Source organism: Juglans regia, chromosome 1, assembly GCF_001411555.2.
Source record: "Juglans regia cultivar Chandler chromosome 1, Walnut 2.0, whole genome shotgun sequence".
Classification (NCBI taxonomy): domain Eukaryota; kingdom Viridiplantae; phylum Streptophyta; class Magnoliopsida; order Fagales; family Juglandaceae; genus Juglans; species Juglans regia.
Window position 1 is genome coordinate 30892722 of NC_049901.1, and position 21432 is coordinate 30914153.

Genomic DNA, 21432 nt, shown 5'->3' on the forward strand with positions numbered 1-21432 from the left:
AATGAATAGATAAATAAAAAGAATCCACTGGAAATGAAACTTTACCCAATAGATTCTTTCGAGAAAGCTTTCCTCAAGATGGAATGATTCAATACTTGTGGCTGGCCTCAGCAAGTTTGCATAAGGCTTATCTTTCTTTGGAATGGTATTTTATGGCTTGTTGGGCATCCCATATTTCTCACGTCTTTTAATTGTTCTGAAACCAGAATTGTATTTTCCAATATATTAGCAAGTAACACAAAAAAGTATCAAAGAGCATGTCAAGGCATTGGAGGTTCTGTTAAGAAAAAAGATGAAACCATAATACACTTCGTATATTGCTCCAATTTCTTGAACCTACTTCATGGAGTTGAGATTTGTTGTATTTTCCATATCTAGGTTTCTTTGGAGAAGTTTTTCGTGGCATATGGAATGGAACTGAGGTCGCAATTAAGGTTTTCCTAGAGCAAGATCTAACTGCTGAAAACATGGAAGACTTCTGCAATGAGATATCCATTCTCAGGTATATATTAGTCGATATGTTATGGTCAAACTTTTCATCTGTGTCTTTTTGACTTACGTGCTTGTTGTGCTTGTGTCCATGTGTGGTTTCTCTCCAGCCGTCTTCGACATCCTAATGGTACGTTCATTCACCTGCTATTGTTTGAAATATGTCTTTTCATCTGTTGTTGTTCTTTCTTAGCTCAATGTGTTGTTTAAGGCTGTTTGAAACCTCTGGTGTTACTAGCAAGTATCAAAGAGTATTGAATATTGATGACTTGAGTGATGCTGGCTTTGCAGTTATTTTATTTCTTGGTGCATGCATGAAGCCTCCACGGTTGTCAATGGTTACTGAATACATGGAATTGGGTTCCTTGTATTATTTGATTCACTTGAGCGGTCAGAAGAAGAAGCTTAGTTGGCGGAGGAGATTAAAAATGTTGCGTGATATCTGCAGGTATACTCAGTCTACCTATAAGTTAAACGAAGTTCCGTCCTCTTGCTCTGCCTGGATGCTCAAAAGTGTATGCCCTATCATCATTTGCTGCGATATTTGTTGTCCACAAAATCAATAATTTTTACATGACCCTCCTTTAACAGCTTGTCTGGGAGGAGGGAATGGAATGGGAAAATAGAAATTTTTAGAATATTCCATTCTTTCCTTGTTTGGGAGTTTAATTTGGAAGGAATGGAATGTGCATTCTGTCGTTTAGAAGTTCAATTAAGAGGGAATGGAATGAATGGAAAAGAACTCTTAATTCTTACCAATTTCGGAGGCAATGAAAAAGGAATTTAAGAAAATGGCATAATAGTAATGTTGTTACAATATATTCATTTTTATTATATACTTCCAAACAGGGTTATTTACTTTCCATTCTCTTCTTTTAAAACATCCAAACAAGAAAGATACACTCATCCTATTTCTTTCCCTTCCATCCTTTATACTCATTCCATTCCATTCATTTCCTTTCCATTCTTTTCTGTTCCATCCATTCATTCCCCTATAAACTCCCAAACGAAGCCTAATAGAGACTATGGGTGGAGGGATACAGATCTTTGATGGAACAATAGGGGTCCAGGAGAGAATTCTTTCGTAGTTAGTAATTTAGGGAAATACTTTATGCAATTTTGCTGGGAGGAGTTAAGTCAAAGTGCAGCAGAGGTCTTTTAAAACTGTTGTGGTTGGCATATAACTATGTATTGCAGAAAAACTTCCTCAGGAAAAATTATAGGATCACCTTGCTTCACTGGAATTGCATGTCAGTCATTAAGCAAGCCTATGGAATGTGCTTTGGTGGAATTGATAATTTTATTATGGCACAGACTAGTGGCCTGATAAGGGAAGGTAGTTACAGAATTGGATGAGTTGGTGACAAACTTTGGGAAAGATGGTACTGTTACATCTAGTGGAACAAAGATGGCGTCACATGAGATAGTTGGCTGTTATAAATTGTATTTATTGCACTAAGACCATTACGAGGCTAAGAGGGGATCAGAGAGAGGCGATAACTTCCGAGGGTGTAGTGCACGGGACCGGGGTTTACTCTGTAGGGGTGGGTCCGTAGGGCCCTGCCTTGGAGAGGTTCCTCGACATTAAAAATAAAAAAAAATAAAAAATAAATAAAGCTTGGAAAATTTGTCATCTTGCAAGACAATGTGAAGTTGGCTGGATGTATACATTATATTACAACTACTTCTTGCTGCTGTTATTATTATTTAATCACTTTCTATGATTGGAGCCATGATCGTTATCAAAATTGAAAATTCCATTTGTTAGATATGACTTTAAAGTGATGAAAAATATTGATTTCATGTTGAGTTGAGCTTCCTGCTGTCAATGTAGGGCTTTGATGTGCATACATAGGATGAAGATTGTTCATCGTGATATAAAGAGTGCAAACTGCCTTGTGAATAAGAATTGGACTGTCAAGATCTGTGATTTCGGGCTCTCAAGGATTGTAACAGAATCACCAATGAAAGATGCTTCATCTGCAGGAACTCCAGAATGGATGGCACCCGAACTTATTCGAAACGAATCCTTCACCGAAAAATGTGATATTTTTAGCCTGGGAGTGGTGATGTGGGAGCTCTGCACTCTAAGTAGGCCGTGGGAAGGCGTACCACCAGAGAGGGTAATTTTCTTATATGATGATTTTTTCATTTTATGTTTAGAGTGATTTTCATCGCGATATACAGATACATGTAGAATTATTAAGGCATGGACCCCCTTGCACTGTGTCTTCAGGTTGTGTATTCTGTTGCTAACGAGGGTTCCCGACTGGATATCCCTGAAGGTCCACTTGGCAGGCTTATTTCAGGTCCAGTATGACAAAAAAAAAACTCGAACTGTCTAAAGAAGACCACTCAATTTGTATTAAATCCTAACAGGCTCGTGTTTCTGTTTGTTGGCAGATTGTTGGGCGGAACCGCAAGAGCGGCCAAGTTGTGAGGAAATACTTTCCCGCTTGCCCAACTGCGACTACTCGCTCTGCTGATACAACCTGTTTGCTCGTGTACAGGAAGAGAGAGAGAGAGAGAGAGACATGGTAGAGGTGTTACATTGTGTTTCCGGCATAAGTTGCAAACGTAAATGTTTTTTCCAGTCACTTTGATAACATGATTTTTTTTTTTTGTATTTTTCATTTTTGACTAGCTCAAAATTCTCCATGCTTTTTTTTTTTATCATTTTTGTGCAATCAAATCAAAAGATCAGATTCTGCTCAGCGAATGAAATGGGTTTATTTCTATTATATATGTTGAAAACAGCAAATCTCCGTTATTGCACCCAAAGTGTTGTTACATGGCCGGATAAAAAGAGTAGATACAAAAGTTGTATGACAACAAAAACGTGGGGTTTGAAACTCATACATGTTACAACATCCAGTACAATTTGGTTCTCTCTTGATCAACAAATTGTCAATCCATTCTTAAAACTCATTTCAATCAAGGATGGGGCGGCTGTTCAATGCATCCTCAAACCGACTGCAAGAGTCAACCCTCATCTCTGTACTCATGTCGTTCTCCGGTGCCGGATAGTAATCCTCTCTTAGCTGCACATCTCTCAGATTTGGTATTCTTAGCAGGAACGTCAAGAAATGCTCATGAGCCGTACCGTGTATGAAAAGCTTCCTCAGGGCAAAACATCCTCCAAGCAAACCAGCTCCCGGAAGTGTTAGACTCCTCTGATTAACATCCCTGTCCTGAGGTGGCCAATAATCAAGCTCTTCCAGACTCATCAAATCCCCAATTCCATTCAGGAAAAACCTCTCCCACAGGCTCAAGTCCATTTGCCCCGACGGTGCAGTCAGTGCAAAACCTAATGTGTCTCCGCAATCCAACTGCATCTTCGACAGCTGGTTGTACCTTGCGAGTGTGCTCAGCCCAAACGCCAGCTCCGCCGGCTTGTGCCTTCCCCGGCAATCTCCCTCGACCTTTATCCGAATCTCCTCCAAGTTTGGACAATCCTCTAGACCCGCCATTGGCAATGGAGTCAGAAGCTCGCCAACACCAATCCACAGAGACAGATACCTAAGCCGCTCCCAGGTCTTGAACCAAAACCCATTTCCATTGCTTGCCATATACGAGCAATCCGCCTTGGCTGAAGCTTCCGATGAGTACTTGCATTTCTTCCTGTTGCCCATCCCGTCCATTTCATCCCGTCCATTCTCGAACTCCTCCTCATCCACTTCGTGGATATTGAAATCATAGACACCTTCCTGAGTATCCTCCTCAATACCACCCAAATCCTCCTCTCCCAAGTTTTCCCACACGCAATCTATGTGAAGCCGCTCGATCCGATCGCGAACTGGCTCCAGCGCTTTCAAAGACGCCGCCGCATCGAGATTTATACAAGCAGAAATCCCGACCTCAACCAAAGTCTTCCGCAGCAAAGAAGCCAAAGTCCTCAGTCCCTTCCCAGTAATCTTCTTGCACCCAACAACCTCAAACTTCGTTAATTTACCACACCCCCTCGCGATCTCGATCAAGCCCATATCGTCCAAGTCTGCCGAGTTCTTTATCGACAGCGACTCCAGCCCTCGACACAAGGCAATCCCATCCAATTGCGACCCAATCGCCATGCACACACCATGAAACTGTCCCAGCTTCAGCACCTTCAGCTTCGAACGATTGGAGCCAAGCGCTTCCAGCGCTAACCCACTATCTCTCACGTTCTTGCACACATCCAGGACCAGCTCCTCTAGCAGAGGCAGGCAAGAGAAGAGGTCCACTAACGTCGCACGGCTGATTCTCGCGTCCTCGGAACTATACCCGTCTTCGTTTGGGTCCCCGCGGGTGTTCGACAAGGACGTAGTGTCTGCCAGGTGGAGAAGCGTGAGCTTTGGGCAGTTTCTGGATATCGACAACAAAGCCTCGTCGCCGACGAACCCATTGTACCTCGGATCGAACACGCAGGCTAAGAGGAGGTGTTTAAGGTTGGGGCAAGCAGCCGCGATGTCTTGGATCTCGAGGGATTTGAAGCCCTCTGCGAAGGACGTGGTGAGGAGGTCGAGTTTGGTGAGGGAAGCCGAAATAGCCGGATAGTCTCGGAGAACTGGGGGGAGATCCTCGGACCAGTAGTAGAATTCGGATAGGTCCAGGGTGGAAAGGGAGGGGCATTTGTCAAAGACAGGAGAGAAGTCGGACCCGACGGGGAGATGAGGGCGTTGATGCCAGCGGACGAGCTTGAGATGGCGCAAGGCGGGCCATTGGGGTGAAAGGAGGACCTGGAGAACGGAGGGAGAACGGGCATAGACGGTGAGGGATGTGACGGAGGGGAAGGCTTGGCGGAGACGGTGAGCGAGAAGGTGGGGATCGTAGGAAGAGGATGAAGAGGAGAGAAGGGAATGACCCCAGGGAGAGAGAAGGGAGAGGTCGAGATGGGTGACGGAGCGGAAACAGCGGGGGATCATGAAGAGGTCGCGGGCGTTGCCGCGGAGGACGATGGTGGTGCGGGTTGGCCTCTCGAGTTGGAGGAACTTGTGGGAGACGAGGGAGATGGAGTTGCGGGTGCGACTGTCGGAGATCAAAGCGATGATGTTGCTGAGAATAGCGTCGGGAAGGTCGTTGATGGTGGTGGCCATGGCCGGAGACTTTGGCAATGGTATTGGGAGTTAGAGATGCTGGTTAGGCTTTGTTTGGACGACGATGATGATGAAGGAGAAGGTCTGATCCCCAGACAGACATTGGTTTTGGGGATTGGAGAGAGAGATAGAGAGAGATGGGGGAGGGAGGGAGGGTGTGTCGGGGGGTGTTTCTCTGGAGACCCACGTGAATACTATGTATTAGGATTTGGGAGAGAGAATGGGCAAAGTACGCCCACCAACCTGTCTTCCCCAATATATATGGCCGACTATAGATGTTTGGACAGTGAGATAAAATAGAGGAATTATAAATAATAATAAATTTAATTTAATTAAAATTAAATAAAGTAAAATGAGTTAAATTTTTTTTTTCCTCTCTCGTTTTACTTTACATATTTTTGCCCTAGCCTCTTGTTCTTCATTTTTTTTTTTATCAAGATGAGTACTGCTATTATAAATAAAAACCAATTACAACAGTGTTGGGGGAGCTTAATTATCCGTGAGGAAATGGTGGATCATTTCCTCTATAAAATTTAAAAGTGAAGGGATAATTGGATTAAAGGGATATTGTCGAAGGTTTGCATTGCCGATACCCATTGCACCATCCTTTTGTTCTTGATTATGGATGAAATTGGTTCGATTCAATCCATTTATAAGAAAGTTTTTTGATCGGATTGAAAATTTTGATCCATTCTTTTTCCAAATTGAGACATTACTCTTAGAGATCATATTGGATTGTTGTCAATCCAATTCGGTCCAGGCTACTAAAGAATAGGCTAAACATATAAAATGTTCAAAATAACTTCTAATGTATCTTTTCGACTCAACTATACAAAAAAGTTAACAAATTTTATATTTTTTAATATCAACTATTTAATTTTATTTACACATTTTATACTTGAAAATTGTCTAAACTAAGTTGAAAAAATTATTAAAATTATCAATATCCCTTCATGGGAATTAGCAATCATTATAATAAAATTAAAAATAAAAAATAGAGAAAATTGAAAAATGCAATATCCTCTAAACTCCAAATACATATGGTCAATGTTAATAGATGAAAATTACATTATTAACTTATACAAATATTATATAAAATAATATAAATTAAAAATATTTTAAAAAATTATATATATACTCCAGTTGGTCCGATCTAAAAAAACCACACACTGAGACTGGAAAACCGATTCTAAGCTTATATGATCGAAACCCGACCGATATAGGTCCGGTCCGGTTCGAACCAAAGCATTCGGTCTAGTCAGATTTTTCGATCCAAACCGATAAGCTTACACCCTAGTTAAGACCTTGTCCAACGCGAGTGGGCAGGCGGGTAGTAAATCCTATTGTTCAACTATCTATACAATCACTAGATCTATATAAAATGGCAGTACTCTTCTTTATATTTTGTGCATATTTGAATATGGAAGTCGACCTATATTTTATGCTATGTAGATTGTTTGTTGGTGTAAATGCTTTTAAATAGAATTATTTAAATGTAAATCTACATTGACATTGAGCATGGAACACCTTTTTTTAACGAATAGACATGTCAATTTCTGAAGTTATATTTTTAAAAAAATATATGCTTGTTACGTATTTAATGGACACTTGTCACATTTATAAATGAGTAATACTATATATTATATTCTCATTTCACTTACACTTTATTATATAAAATATAATATATTTATCACTATTAAATAATATAGAATAAGATAATAGTATCATATATTTTATAAATATGTTAGATGGACTTTCGTCCAATTTCATGTTGAATTTACAAGTGGTGTAAAAAAATAAGTTATTCCTATGGGCCCACTTTAACCCTGTATTTATCTTCTTCACCAAAGAAAAAGAGCCCTCTTTTATTTTCTCGACGCGAAAGAACTTGGTACCTAATCCTATCAGATTAGAGTATCTTAAAAGGGCTAAAATCGTTGACTTATGTGGGTGATTTTTGATGGGTTTGAAAATTGAAACGATCTGTAGTCTTGACTTTTGACTTATGCCTGGGAGAGCCGGAGCCGGAGCCGGAGCCGGAGCCGGTTATTACTTATAAGCTGTATTTATTTATAGAAAATGTTATTTGTATTTATTATTTTTATTTATATAATAATACATATTAATGTGTCAATTATTGATATGTTAAAAATTATAAAATTTAAAATTTAAAAAAATAATAAAAATGAATCTTATAAATAAAATTATAAGTACATATAACACTACTCTTTATTTATATATAAATAAATATTAAAGAAGTAAAGAGCCGATTATGAAATTAGACCTTATAGCCGTTGAAAAAAAAAATTGTGTCTAATACGGGTAAAACTTGAAATACATCCACGTGAAAGAATTGTAGGATAATTACATTATTTTGTTGCGTTTCTTGGCTCTTTCTTTCCCCTAAATTGCAATTCTTATTCATTTTAAAATGGGTTAATAAATTAATTACCTAATTAGTTCTTTGGTTCTAGAACTTTTTAAGAAAACTCTATGAAACTCAAAAGGTATTATAGTTGGTATTTGAGTTTTTTATTTAAGAAAAAGGGATTTCTCCCTCAATATGCAATCTTAAAATGCATTTCAACATCAAATTGTGCAATATGACCCATGACTACACTCTTTAACTCATCTCATTTTAAATTTTAGTCTATTCTCTATTCCCTATTTCTTGCAATCAACAGAGGCAGAGTTTTAGTCACCAAGTTCATATTGCTGGTAATTTTTGGTGTGTTGGATAGAAGGAAGGTGTAGATGGAAGAACTTGAGATTCATTGGGGGTGTTAGACGTTGACAGAAGAAGAAAACACAATCATTGATTTGGAAGGGGAGGGTATTGAAGAAACTCATAGGATTGTTGATCGTAGTCTAATTGGCAAGTTGTGTATCGATCGTTCTATTGCGAAAGAGACAATTGCATCGACGATGGCCAAAATATGGAAAATAAGCAAACCTGCAAGTTTCCAAGAATGCGGGTCAAATATGGTTGTGATAATGTTTGCCACACCCACGTGGATAAAGAAAAGGTTCTGGCAGGCCGGCCTTGGTTGTTTGATAATTGCTTATTTGTCCTCAATAGGATGGGCAGTGAGGCACCATACCCTATTACCCCCCCGCCCCTGCGCATGGAGAAGGCCTAGCGGGGGTAGGGGCGGGATGACCCCAGCGAGGCCTCGCCCTGCCCCCTGCTCCATTCCACATATATAAAAAAATATTTTTTTTATATTTATATATATAAATAAATATATTGTATATAGATATATACAATTTATTAAAGACTTGAAATTGTATTCAAGTCATTGGATTGCCTTGGCCGCTCCAAAATCTAACTCTAATGAGTTTAAGTTATTTTTGTATTTATAAATTTTAATTTATAATTTTAATTATATTATAATTTGGGTCTACAAAAATATTTTTGGACCAAATTTTTTTTTTAGACTCAACGTGTTGGCTTAGGTTGGGGGCGGGGCAGATGGGGTTTTTTTCCCCGCCCCCCAGCATCGGGGTGGGGGAAAAAACCCCACCCCCATCGCAGGGCGGGGTGTGGGGAAGGGTACCCCCTGCCCCGCACCATGTGGGTAACACCCCTAGTCCTCAAGCGGTTTGATGGGTTTACTCCACCATGTAGAATTCAGTTTGTAAGCGAAGTGTTTTGGGTTCAATTGCACAACTTAACGTTTGCATGTATGAATAATGAATGTGGTGAGCAGATTGGTAGATCCATTGGTGAGATATTTGAAGTTGATCTACAAGAGGATGGCGTAGGATGGGGCCCTTTTCTTCAGGTCAGAATTGAGGTGCCTCTCCAAACTGCATTGGCGAAAGGAAGAACAGTTTGTGTTAAAGTAGAGAAGTTTTGGATTCCTGTGAAGTATGAGAAATTACCTAGGATTTGCTTTGATTGTGGTTGCCTAGTGCATGGGGATGAAGGGTGTTGCACAAAGAAGAAAAATAGTGTGGTATCAGCCGAAAAGATTGACCATCTTGGTACATGATTGCAAGTAGACCTGACTATGGCAAAAAGATCACAAGGTGAATATGGTAGGTTTGATAGTACGGGATGGAGTGACTGGAGAAATAGGGAGAAGATTTTCACATATGGTGGCAGTGGGAGTTTCAGCAACAGAGAACCAGAGATACCACCGCAGAGGGCGGCGGGGAAGCTAGTGGTGGAGGAGAACCACTGGGGCGACATAGATTTACAAATTAGAGAAAAAATAGGAAAGGATCATGGGACAGTTATGGATAGTGATAATCTTATGAATTTTGAAAGCAGCGAATTAGGTGGAGATAAGCTTGGAACCACAATAGAAAAGCAAGGAAATGAATAAGGAGAGTGATCTGGATAAATAGAAGAAGGTGAACTTGTCGTTTGTCAAAGGCACGGGGAAGGGAGTAGAAGGGTTATGGGCTGGATCAAGCCCAATTCAAAAAGTAAATAGAATAGGCCTGGAGGGGTATGAGGAACTATCTAATAGAAATCACCACGTTAGCAGTTATAGTGTGGGGCTAGAGGAAAAGGCTTCAAAACAGGCTGGTATAATTTTAGAGAAAGGAAGAGGTCGTGATCATAATTTAAGTAACTCACAGTATACAGAAAATTCATTACAATTAAGAGGAAAATGGAAGAAAATCGCTAGAGCAAGAGGTATGAATACCTTGATTGAGACTCTAATAGTGCCAAAAAAGAGAAGCTTAATTAATGAAGAAGATGAAAGTGTTGTAAAGGAACCTCACGAAGTGTAGAAGTGGCTATGAGGTGGAGAAGGGTGACAACAATGATATGTTGGAGGTGGTTGTTAAGCAGCCTCACCAAGAGCTATGAAAACATTATGTTGGAACTTTCGGGGGCTTGGGAACCCTCGTACAGTTCAAACTCTTCACTGGTTAGTGAAGGAAAAGAAACCCAACTTAGTTTTCCTTAAGGAAACTAAGCTTACAACTAGTAGATCGGAGGTATTGAAGAGAAAGTTCAATTTTGAGGGTTGTTTTGTGGTGGGCTCTAGGGGGAGAAGTGGATGATTGGCATTGTTACGGAGATAGGTGGTGGGAGTTTCAGTCACATCCTACCCTCAACACCATATAAATGTGATTATAAAATTAGGGAATGGCCAAGAAGAATGACAATTTGCTGTTTTTATGGGCACCCGAATTCCAGTAAAAGGCAACAAACATGGGATCTATTAGGTCTTTTAAAACCTGATTATCATATACCTTGGATGGTTTGTGGAGATTTTAATAAGATTGTTACTCAAGATGAAAAAATTGGAGGAAGGCCAAGGCAGGAAATTCAGATGGACAAATTCATAAGAGCTTTACAAGAAGGTGGATTGCATGATTTGGGCTAGAATGGCTCCAAGTTTACTTGGAGTAATAGACACAGTGATGAGACTTACACGAAGGAAAGGTTGGATAGGGGTGTTGCAAATGCTGAATGGACAGACATGTTCAGGAATGTGAGAGTGGAGACCTTAGTGACAAGCTGTTCTGATCATAGGCCTTTACTTTTAACTTACAGTAAGGAGTTTGACAGGAACTCTAAATGTAGTAGATCCTTCAAGTATGAATGTAGTTGGGGAGTTGAGAAGGAATGTTAAGGCAATTGTGAAGGAAGCGTGGCAGAGAAGGGAGACGGATACCAATCTTCTGAGTGGAGTGTAAAGAAGTCTCTTTAGATGCAATACTAAATTGAGCGATTGGAGTATAAGGCATGATTTAAGAGACGAGTAAAAAATTAAGGAGATATTTGGGATGCTTAAACAGCTACAAGAAAATGAAGGGGAGAATAACATCGAGGAAATACTGAAGCTTCAAAAGGAGTTAGGGTAGTTACTCCAAACGGAAGATTTGAAGTGAAGGCAAAGGGCAAAAAACCACTGGTATAAACTAGGAGACAGACAAAATTTTTTCATGCATGTGCTTCACAGAGAAGAAAGAGGAATTATATAAGAAAGATTAAGGATGCAGAAGGCAAGAATGAGGCTGAGGAGCCAAAAATAGAAATAGCTTTCAAGGAGCATTTTCAAACAATTTATTCGTCATCTGAACCAGCAGACTCAAGAGTTGAATGTTGCTTACAAGCTATGGACAAGAGGTTTATAGAGGAGATGAATGACAGATTACATATGCCTTTTATTGTAGAAGAAGTTCATGAAGCTCTAAATCATATGTGTCCTTTCAAATCTCCAGGTCCAGATAGTTTTGGTGCTGGATTTTTCTTAAGATCATTGGAATGTAGTGAAAGCTGAGGTATATAAGGGAATTCTCGAATTTCTTAATGGTGGAGGTATGCCAAGACACTTAAATCACACCTATATAGCTCTTACCCCTAAAATTGATTCTCCATATGTTCAATTAATGAATATAGGCCTATCTCCCTTTGTAATGTCTTGTACAAACTGATTGCTAAAGTTCTTGCTAACAGGCTTAAGTATATTTTGCCTAAGATTATTTCAAGCAATCAGTATGCTTTTGTGCCAGGAAGATTAATAACTGATAATGTGATGGTGGCTTTTGAGGTTCTGCATTCCATGAAAAGCGGACAGAAAGGTAAGAATGGAAGTTTGGCTCTTAAATTGGATATGTCCAAGGTCTATGACAGGATTGAATAGAAGTTTTTGGATGACATAATGAAAAAGCTGGGATTTAATGAGTGGTGGATTAGGCTGATAATGGAGTATGTGGGGACAGTTTCATACTTAGTTTTAGTAAATGGAAAATCTGAGAAAACATTTCATCTAAATTGTGGCTTGAGACAATGGGATCCATTATCCCCTTATCTCTTTATTCTTTGTGCTGAGGGACCGAGTACCTTATTGAGCAAAGGTAAAATAATGGAGGTTTAAGAGGTATATCTGTGGCGCCCTCAACCCCCACGTGTGATTTGGAGGGATTCGTGACGCCGAGGTGCTGATCGCACGGATCACACACCCCAAACACAACGTGAAAGCAAGTGTGTGCAAGCATGCAACTTAAAAGTCTATAGTTATAAACGCAGCGGAAAACTAAAAAGGGGCAGTCTGAATAAGAGTACCAGAAATTCAAATTACAAACTCCAACAAAATAATCCATAAATTAATACAGTCATCCGACTAGATAAAAGAAAGCAAAATCACAACAACAACATAAGGAAGAAGTCCCCAGGTCTTCACTCCTCGGGTGGGTCCAGTCCTTCAAGCTCATAACCGTCATCGGCATCGAAGTCTACGGTTCCACAGGTGGGGACACCAAGATGAGATTTCACAATCTCAGCAAATAAAACCAATAGAATGACACTAAAAAATACAAAAATAGGAAAATATAAACATTTCACAGTAAAGAAAAAATCTGAGATCTTTCTACCTTACCAAAAACTTAACAAACTAATTTCATTTTCAATAATTATAGAAAATTCCACACACGCCAAAAATCAACATTTCCATCCATTTAATTATTGTATGCACCATGGTCTCCCCTAGGACCATTTGCACACCCTAGCTCCATTCATCACACCACGGATAACGATCGTGCGTATAACTTCATAACGGGCGATGCCCAGCTCCGTGCCCGGTGCGTACGTGATCAAACATTCTCTAACCTCCACTAGCAAAGAGGCCACAGAGTAGGCACGAGAGCATTACCATCTCGTCTAAGCCCGTTGTCGCCTGGCAACAACCCAAGAGACGTCACTCAATTTTACATGCTCCCGGGTGACCAGAGGAGCTCTACTGAGATAATACTCCATCTCGAATTGGGGTCGTGATACGCACACCCACAAAATAGAACACAATTCATAAAATTTATTGACATGCAATAAATAAAATGCAATTGCGTAACAAGCCGTTATTGGATGACATGGCATAGCAAACTACGGCAACAAATACAATATAACAACACAAATCTCACAATTTCACATTTTCACATTTTCATAACTACACGTGATTCCCAACACTTCACCCAGCCCTAGACCAACAATTCATCACCAACTACAGTTATTATCTCAATGCTCCACAGGCCCTCATCCACTTAACCAAACACAACCAGAATGTAATAAGAGCACAATTTTCCAGTGTCAATATTCCAAAAGTCAGTCTAGGGTTTTACTTACAACGCAAGACGGCAAGTTTCTGGATGATCAAGTGCTCTGCCTAGGGTATCCCTTGAGTGTGTGCATGCGCGTCATTTGGTGGCGTCTAGAGTGGCGGAGCACGGCGGCAGTGGAGGCGGTGCACGATGGACAGCTACAGATCTAGGTAGCACGTAAGGCTCTACAATTGGGAATATAATGGGTGGCAGATTTGATGAAAATAGAGGGTGTGGAAGGGAGAACCCGCAATGACATGCGCTGGCTGGTGGTGATTGGCAACAGTTTAAAACTCTAAGAGATGTGGTTTCAGTATTGGGGAAGATCTGAGAGGGGAGAGGCCGAGTGGGAACTGGAGGGGGTGGGGATGCTTTGACAACTTTCGTTGAATACTAAAGGAGGATCCAAACTCGGGTTGGGTGGATCTGAGAGGGGAAGAAATCTAGCAGAGGGAAAGGCGTCGGACGACCAGTATGAAGTTGCTGGAAGGGGGTGGCTCGAGGCGGCGAGTGGTGGAGCCTATGGAGAAATTTTCCTAATTCACGGAAAAGAGAACTAGAGAGGGAGAGCTTGAGGGATCGGTGATGGGGGACGAGATTAAGAGTGAGAGTGGCTCTGGATGGGTTTCGAAGGGTGGAGATTTGGCCTATTTATAGGTCGTGGAGCTAGGGCATGATGGACGCAACCTAGGCTGTGAGTGGAGGCGTGGGACGGTGGGGGAAGTCAAGCGTCACACACAGTGACAGCAACGCACACGGGTTGTAGAGAGAGAGAGAGAGAGAGAACTTTCAGCGGGAATGGAGGGTCTGGTAGATGCTTACTGACGGGGTGCGCAGTCAAGGCATGGTGGATGGCATTTGTGGCTTACTAGATCGACAACGAACAAAGAATAAAGGAGAGTGAGAGAGAGAGAAAAATCAGGGGGGTTGGACGAAACGGAGCAGAAGAAGTGTGGCTAGTGAGCTCATGGCGGGCGTGAGTGGCGTGCAAGCTCAGGGGTTACGAGAAGAAGAAAATGGAAGAGAAGGGGCTGGGGTGGTGCGATGTAGGAAATGAGAGAAGTAGAGAAAAAAAGAAATTTTATGGTTTACCCTTTTAGGCCTAAACGATGCCGTATAGAGGGAGGGGGTATATGCTCTTGTTTCAGCTTTTGGGTTCGCACACGGATTGGGCCCGAAATTTGAATACTCTCACACTAAAATGAAACCCACTTAATTCACATATTTGGACTCCACCACACTAAAAAAAAATACATGCATATCCAGACTTAGGCTTCAAATGGGCTCGGCTTCACAACATCTACAGTTAAATTGGGTACTCAGATTACTCAATTACTTTTTGATGATGATTGTGTCATTTTTAGCAGGGCTTCTAAGCTAGAATGACATAAATTCAAGGGATTCAGAAACTGTATGAAGAAGCCTCAGGTCAAACTCTTAACAAGCAGAAGACTTCAATCTTGTTTAGCATGAACACACATAAAGAAGCTAAGAGACAGATTCTTCAGAAGTTGATTCCATGGTATGTGGTGATTATGGAAAGTACTTAGGATTGCCAACTATGATTGGGAGATCAAAATATTTAACCTTAAGAGGGATTAAAGAGAAGATATAGAAAAAGATAAATTGTTGGCAATCAAAAATCCTTTCATCTGCAGGTAAGAAAGTACTAATTAAGGCAGTACTTCAATCAATGCCTACTTACACCATGAATGTGTTTATGTTACCTAAGATATTGTGTAAGGAGATTAATGCTTTGTTAGCAAGATTTTGGTGGAATAGTAAGAAGGAAGGGAATGGAGTACACTGGGCCAAGTGGAAAAAATTAAGTGAAACAAAGCAATTGGGAGGGTTGGGGTTTCGAGATTTACAGATGTTCAATAGGGTCATGCTAGCTAAGTAAGGATGAAAAATTTTACAGGAACCAAACTCACTTGTCAGCAGGAGTTTTAAGGAGAAATATTTCAAGAATTGCAGTTTCTAGGAAGCAAAGATGGGATATTCTCCATCCTATATTTGGAGAAGTGTATGGTCAGCTAAAGAAATCTTAAAAGAATGTGTTGTTTGGGGAGTTGGGAATGGAAGAAATATATCAATATGGAAACATAGATGGATACCATCCTCACAAATTCTATTCTCCTGTCAAGATTCTGAATGAAACATCACTAGTTAGTGAATTGATTGTGAAGGAATTGAGCTGCTGGAATCATGACCTTGTATATGAGGTTTTTATCAAGGATGAAGCAATAAAGATTTGTAGTATTCCTTTAAGCAGTCGAGAGGTGGAAGATAAAGCAATATGAGGCTATACAAAGGATGGAAAACTCATTGTAAGGAGTGCCTATCACCTAGGGATGTGTAAAAGGAAGGATGAGAAGGGAGAATCGTCACAGTTTTATGAACAGAAAGCTGTGTGGGATCTGTCCAGTTTGTTGTAGGGAAACATAAACAATTCAAAATATTTTGTGGACATGTCTAGCTGCAACTGATGTGTGGGCAGAAAAATAAAGTCTAGTACACAAACGGAGTTGTGATGGAGTGGAACTAACTGAATTATGGGAGAGGATGCAGAAGTGTTTTCAAAAGGAGCAAATGGAAGAAATAGTTGTAATCTTTAGAGGTCTTTGGCTATGAAGGAACATACATATATTTGAAAACATCTTTGATAGTCCAGCAAAGGTAATTAATATGGCCCTTACACACTTAGCAGAATATAGAGAGGCCCAAAAGAGGAATGATGAAGAGGGGGAAGAGGAGGGATAAGCAGATCTAGTACATTATAGTCACCACCATCTGAAGGCGTGATTAAAGTAAACTTTGATGCTGCAATTGATTAGGTAAATCAGAAGCTGGGTATTGGTCTAATTGCAAGAAATCATATTGGTGAAGTTATGTTTACAACATGTGTAGGAAGACATTTTGTTGGTCATGTTAGCTTGGCAGAAGGTTATGCACTTTGGAGAGGAATGGAGATATGCAGGGATTTGAATATTAAAAATGTTATTTATGAAGGTGATGCAAGAAGTGTAATCCAGGCCACCAAAGATTGTATGATAGACTGTTTGTGACTAGGACATATGGTGGAAGAGCTAAATTATCTTCTTTCTATGAGGAAAGAGTGGGAGGTGCACTTCATTTATAGGAAAGGGAATAAACTGCGCATACTCTTGCAAAGAAAGCTATTCAGATGTATGCAAAGTAGATATGGATTGAATAGGGCCCGAATGAGGTTGATGATATTGTAAGGAGAGAGCTGGAATGTATGACATGATTGTTATATAAATGAAATGATGGTTTTGATTAAAAAAAATCAAGCAACATCAAATCCATTAAAAGCTCTATAGGTATCTTTAAACAGCCAAACTTTAAATTCATTTGTACAATACTAATGCATTAGATAATTAAAAACTTTAAGTAATAAAAAAATTAATTTCTTTCTCTTTTTTTTTTTCAATAAAGAGAATGAGATCTTGTCATCTACCCTGGCCACCACTCTCAAGGTGACAATGATAATAAGGGGTACAACCATTCCTTAGAAAACTCTCTTCATATGGATTCCAACGGCATTACATGGAGTGGTGAGTCTAGTGACCCTTCTTCCGACTCATTGGGATGCAATCCACCAAATAATTTAGTAAAAGGGTCTTTCATCACTCGTGGGGTGACTCCAGTGGGATGGACCTTTTTATAAAAGTAACAAAATACAAATAGTAGATTCGTAAATTTTTGGGGGAATTTTAATGTGACCCCCAACGTATTCTAGGTGCTTCTTAGTTGCATATCTCATGCACAATCTAAACTGTTATCATATATTAGTTGAGAAGTAGCATATATTTTATTAGAACTTAGATAAGCTCAAATAAACCATTAGGCTTGAACAACTTTTTGGAAGGAAAGAGGAAGCATTAAAATTCAGTTGGAAGTAATGCTGATGATTGAGTCTTGAGGTCCAAAACTTGTGAAATAGGGAATTAAACCAAGGAGAAAAACTAAGACCCAAGAATTCAAGCCTAAGTTGTGACCCATAAACCCAAAGAGACCCTAAGAACCGTTTTGGGGAAACCCTAGACTTGTTAGCCCTTGTCCCAACCTGGTTTCCTACAAAAACTCTAGGATACCGTACGACAAACACACTTTCTTGTCCTAGATTTTTGTGCCACAACCATCCTTGTCCAAAACACTCTCTACATCTCTCGCCTGGCTATCAAACCTCTAGCCCCTTCACGCCACGCATGACCCTTGCCATCGATAAGTCTATTGTTCCCCAACCCCCCCTTCCCACGCACACATGCAACAAATTGAGCCACCACATGCTCGTACACTAATACACACGTGCACCATCAACCACACCACCATCATGACATCATGCATCTTAACAACATCCACTCTATGTCACAGCCACCAAGGTTTTTCGAAGCCCCCCTTAACCAATTTTCAAGCCGCGAGGAATTAGAATTTCAAAACCCTAACTATTTCGATCATCACCTTCCTTGGGTTTTTTCGGTTTGCCTTAGGTAAATACTCTTCCTTTCACTATATGCATTAAATCCATAAGCATATCATGGCATATTAGCATAAACCAAAAGGAAGAGTGTTCACGTGGGATTAGGGTTAAATCATGCATGGGAGCGTGTTATGCGTAGTTATTAGTATTTTAGATGGTAGGTATTTCACATGCCATAGGAGCAGTCCCGAACCCTAGAATGACTCAAATTAGGGTTTGTAACACGAGGAACTTAGGTTCGGGTGAAGTGGTGGAACACAAGAAGGAAATCGAGGTTAGGCAAGCAAGGTAATGAGGGGGCAAGCAACATAATAAGAAGAGCAAGGTTAGGCGAGCAATGTAATAAAGAGACCAAAGTTAGGCGAGTAATGTAATGCACTAAGGTTTGGCGAGCAACGTAATAAGGAAATCGAGGTTAGGTGATGAATGCGATCTATGAGCAATGCAGTGAGCGACCAAGGAGTAGGCAAGCAAAGTGCTCAACAAGCAAGCAACGTGTAGGTGAGCGTTGTGTTGACGTCTCCTTAAGTCAGATCCTACTCCGCAGTATGGTTGAAAATCATTTATGTTAAGTAATTGTTTATTTGAGTTGTGTACATTAAACTCGTATATGATAGATTGATCCCACTACTATACGTAATATGCTTACTCCTGAGAGCTCTAACGGGCAAGGCAGGCAAGAGGAAAGAGCCCCGAATGGCCCAAGATTTTAGTTGCTACAATAACAAGGTTCTTCTAGAATATGATGGACGGGCAAATGATGGTGCCCCGAAACCCACAAGTAGGCTGCACACTAGAATAGTTCACTCACCAACAACCACTGACGTTCGATGTCTGATCAGGAGCTCTGGATGCGAAGAACTGGATAGAAAGGGTGGAAAAGACTTAGAGCGCACTATTGTGCACTATTGAAGTGAAGGTTGAGCTCGCCACCTACACACTTGTAGACATGGTAGACAAGTGGTGGAGACCTACCCTAGGACTCCTCTAGCTAGGGATGAAGTCGGGATTATAAGTTTGGAGGGGTCAAATATTTTTAGACTAGAATAAATAGTTCAATTAAAGATTTTTAGGAATCTACCAAAAAAGTGATACAATATATAAATAGAGTAAAAATATAAGAAGGAAAAAAATAAATTTCGAAATTTCATTCTTCGAATAATTTCAAAAATTTTACTCGTATGCTTGTTATTTGTTACAGTTAAAAGAAAGAGGCTAAACTTTAGAAACGAGTTATATATGAATTATAAGAAGAGAGACTTTGGAAGAGAGAGAGAGAGAGAGAGAGAGAGAACTACATGTGAAGGATAAACTTGGTCTTGGGTTTTCCAAATAATGTATAATAGTAAATTATATTAAAAGTTTTTAAGTAGTACATGAATTACATAATATTGTGTAGCTACAGAGACACATATGTATTTTTTTATTAAATATATTTCATTCAGATAATTATAAATTTTGAAAGAGAAATAATTTAATATCAAATTATATTTTTCTTCAAATTAAATACAATAGAAAAAAATTATTGAAGACTAAAAGCTAATTTAATAATGAAAAAAATGACCTGCTTAAAAAATTATAGATAATACACACTCATTAATTTTTTTATGAGAGACTAGTCATCTTATAAACTTAAATGAGTAAAATTGACAAAAGTTAGAAAGGAAGACATGAACCCAAAGCACCTAGTGAAATCTTTTCTTCAAGCCTTGGGGGACCCAAGGCCCCTCTGGCTTCGTCGTTACCTCATGCAAGAGCAGGGGGAGGGAGTTCCTATTCCTTGGGAGAGTTTCAAAAGGGCATTCCTCAAGCACTTCTTTACACGGACTCTCTGCAAGGCTAGGGCGCTTCAGTTCATGGATCTGGTGCAAGGATATTTGGTCATAGATGATTATACAAACAAGTTCTTACACTTGTCTCATTGCGCTAAGAATTCCAGACATGGAGAAGTAGGTCGAGAAGTTAGAGCATGGACTGAACTCAAGGACCCGTAGTCAAATGATACATGCCCGTATTTGAGACTTCCATAAGTTGATCACAAGGGTCACCATGGTGTAGGAGGACATCAATGCAAATATTGAAGCCAGTAATCAGAAGAAGCGCTAGCTACCACCGCCACCAAGACAGACGCTCATGCAAAACAAAAGGCCTTACAAAGGCAAGTGCAAAACAATACTTTGAATATTAGGCCCTTGCAATTGAAGTTAGTACCTGCCAACCATGCCAACACTGTGGCAAGATGCATGTGGTTAGATGTCTAATCAAGTCTAGCATGTCTTTCAAATGTGGGAAGCCAAGTCACAACTTCACAACCTATGGCTGAGGCCACATCCAACGAAAAAATGAAGGACTTGGCCCCAGCTCGCGTTTTTGCTATGACCGTGAATGATATTGATGTGTCCATTAATATAGTAACATGATCTGTGTACCTGACAAGAATGAGATTCAGGAGTAGATTTTACGTGAAGCACGCTAATCCTTGTATATGGTTCACCCGGGGAGTGCCAAAATGTATGTGTCAAGACTTCCGAGAGCACCAGGAGGGTAGGATCCAGCATGGGTGATTGTAGATAGACTATCAAGATTAAACTATTCATTCTGTTTAGATGACATGCCCTATGGAGAAGTTGGTAGAGCTTTATGTCCAATATATTGTTAGACTCCATGGGGTTTTGTCCAAAATAATGTCTAATAGAGATGCTCGTTTCACCTTAGCGTTTTGGAGGAGTGTACAGAAGGATATGGGGAAGGAATTGACATACATTATGGTTTTTAATCCCTAGACAAATGTTCAATCTGAGAGGACCATTCAGATTTTGGAGGACATGATTTGGGCATGCGTATTGGATTTCAAAGGAAGTCTAGTCAAGTACTTACCACTAGTCAAGTTTGTGTACAACATTAACTACCAAGAGAGCATTGAGGCCGCACCATATGAGATATTGTATGGGCACAAGCTTCAATCACCCTTGTATTGGGATAAGATAGGTGAGAGAAAGATGTTAGGCCCAGAGCTTATCCAAACCATGTGCGATAAAATAGTAGTGATCAAAAAAACATTGGCAATAGCACATGAGAGATAGAAGAGATATGCAAACCATATATACAATGAACTATAATTCGAACCACGAGACGCGATGGTGGTATTACCACTGCAACTGTCCGCAATGCATGATATATTCTGCATCTCTATGTTGAGGACATACATCTCTGATCCTTCGCATGTATTGGATTATGCTCCGCTTCAAGTTTGGGAATACCTCACCTATCAGGAGGTACCCATAGAGATCTTGGAATGAAGTTAAT

General features: G+C 40.0%; 2 protein-coding genes across 7 annotated transcripts in view; one reads left to right on the top strand and one right to left on the bottom strand.

Annotated features, from left to right (window-relative positions):
• Positions 1-3007, top strand: part of LOC108988614 (probable serine/threonine-protein kinase SIS8) — a 44688-nt gene extending 41681 nt beyond the window's left edge. For all 6 annotated transcript variants that reach the window (XM_035682922.1, XM_035682923.1, XM_035682927.1 and 3 more), the window contains 6 exons: positions 379-502; positions 600-619; positions 781-937; positions 2324-2612; positions 2726-2798; positions 2893-3007. In XM_035682922.1, coding sequence (XP_035538815.1) covers positions 379-502; positions 600-619; positions 781-937; positions 2324-2612; positions 2726-2798; positions 2893-2975 — 746 coding nt within the window. In that variant the 3' untranslated portion in view covers positions 2976-3007. The remainder of the gene's footprint in view (positions 1-378; positions 503-599; positions 620-780; positions 938-2323; positions 2613-2725; positions 2799-2892) is intronic.
• A 193-nt stretch (positions 3008-3200) lies between these two features.
• Positions 3201-5789, bottom strand: LOC108988615 (F-box protein MAX2). Its single transcript, XM_018961928.2, has one exon. It carries the CDS (start codon positions 5559-5561, stop codon positions 3420-3422), a length of 2142 nt encoding a protein of 713 aa, XP_018817473.1. The 5' UTR covers positions 5562-5789; the 3' UTR covers positions 3201-3419.
• Positions 5790-21432: the final 15643 nt, after the last annotated feature.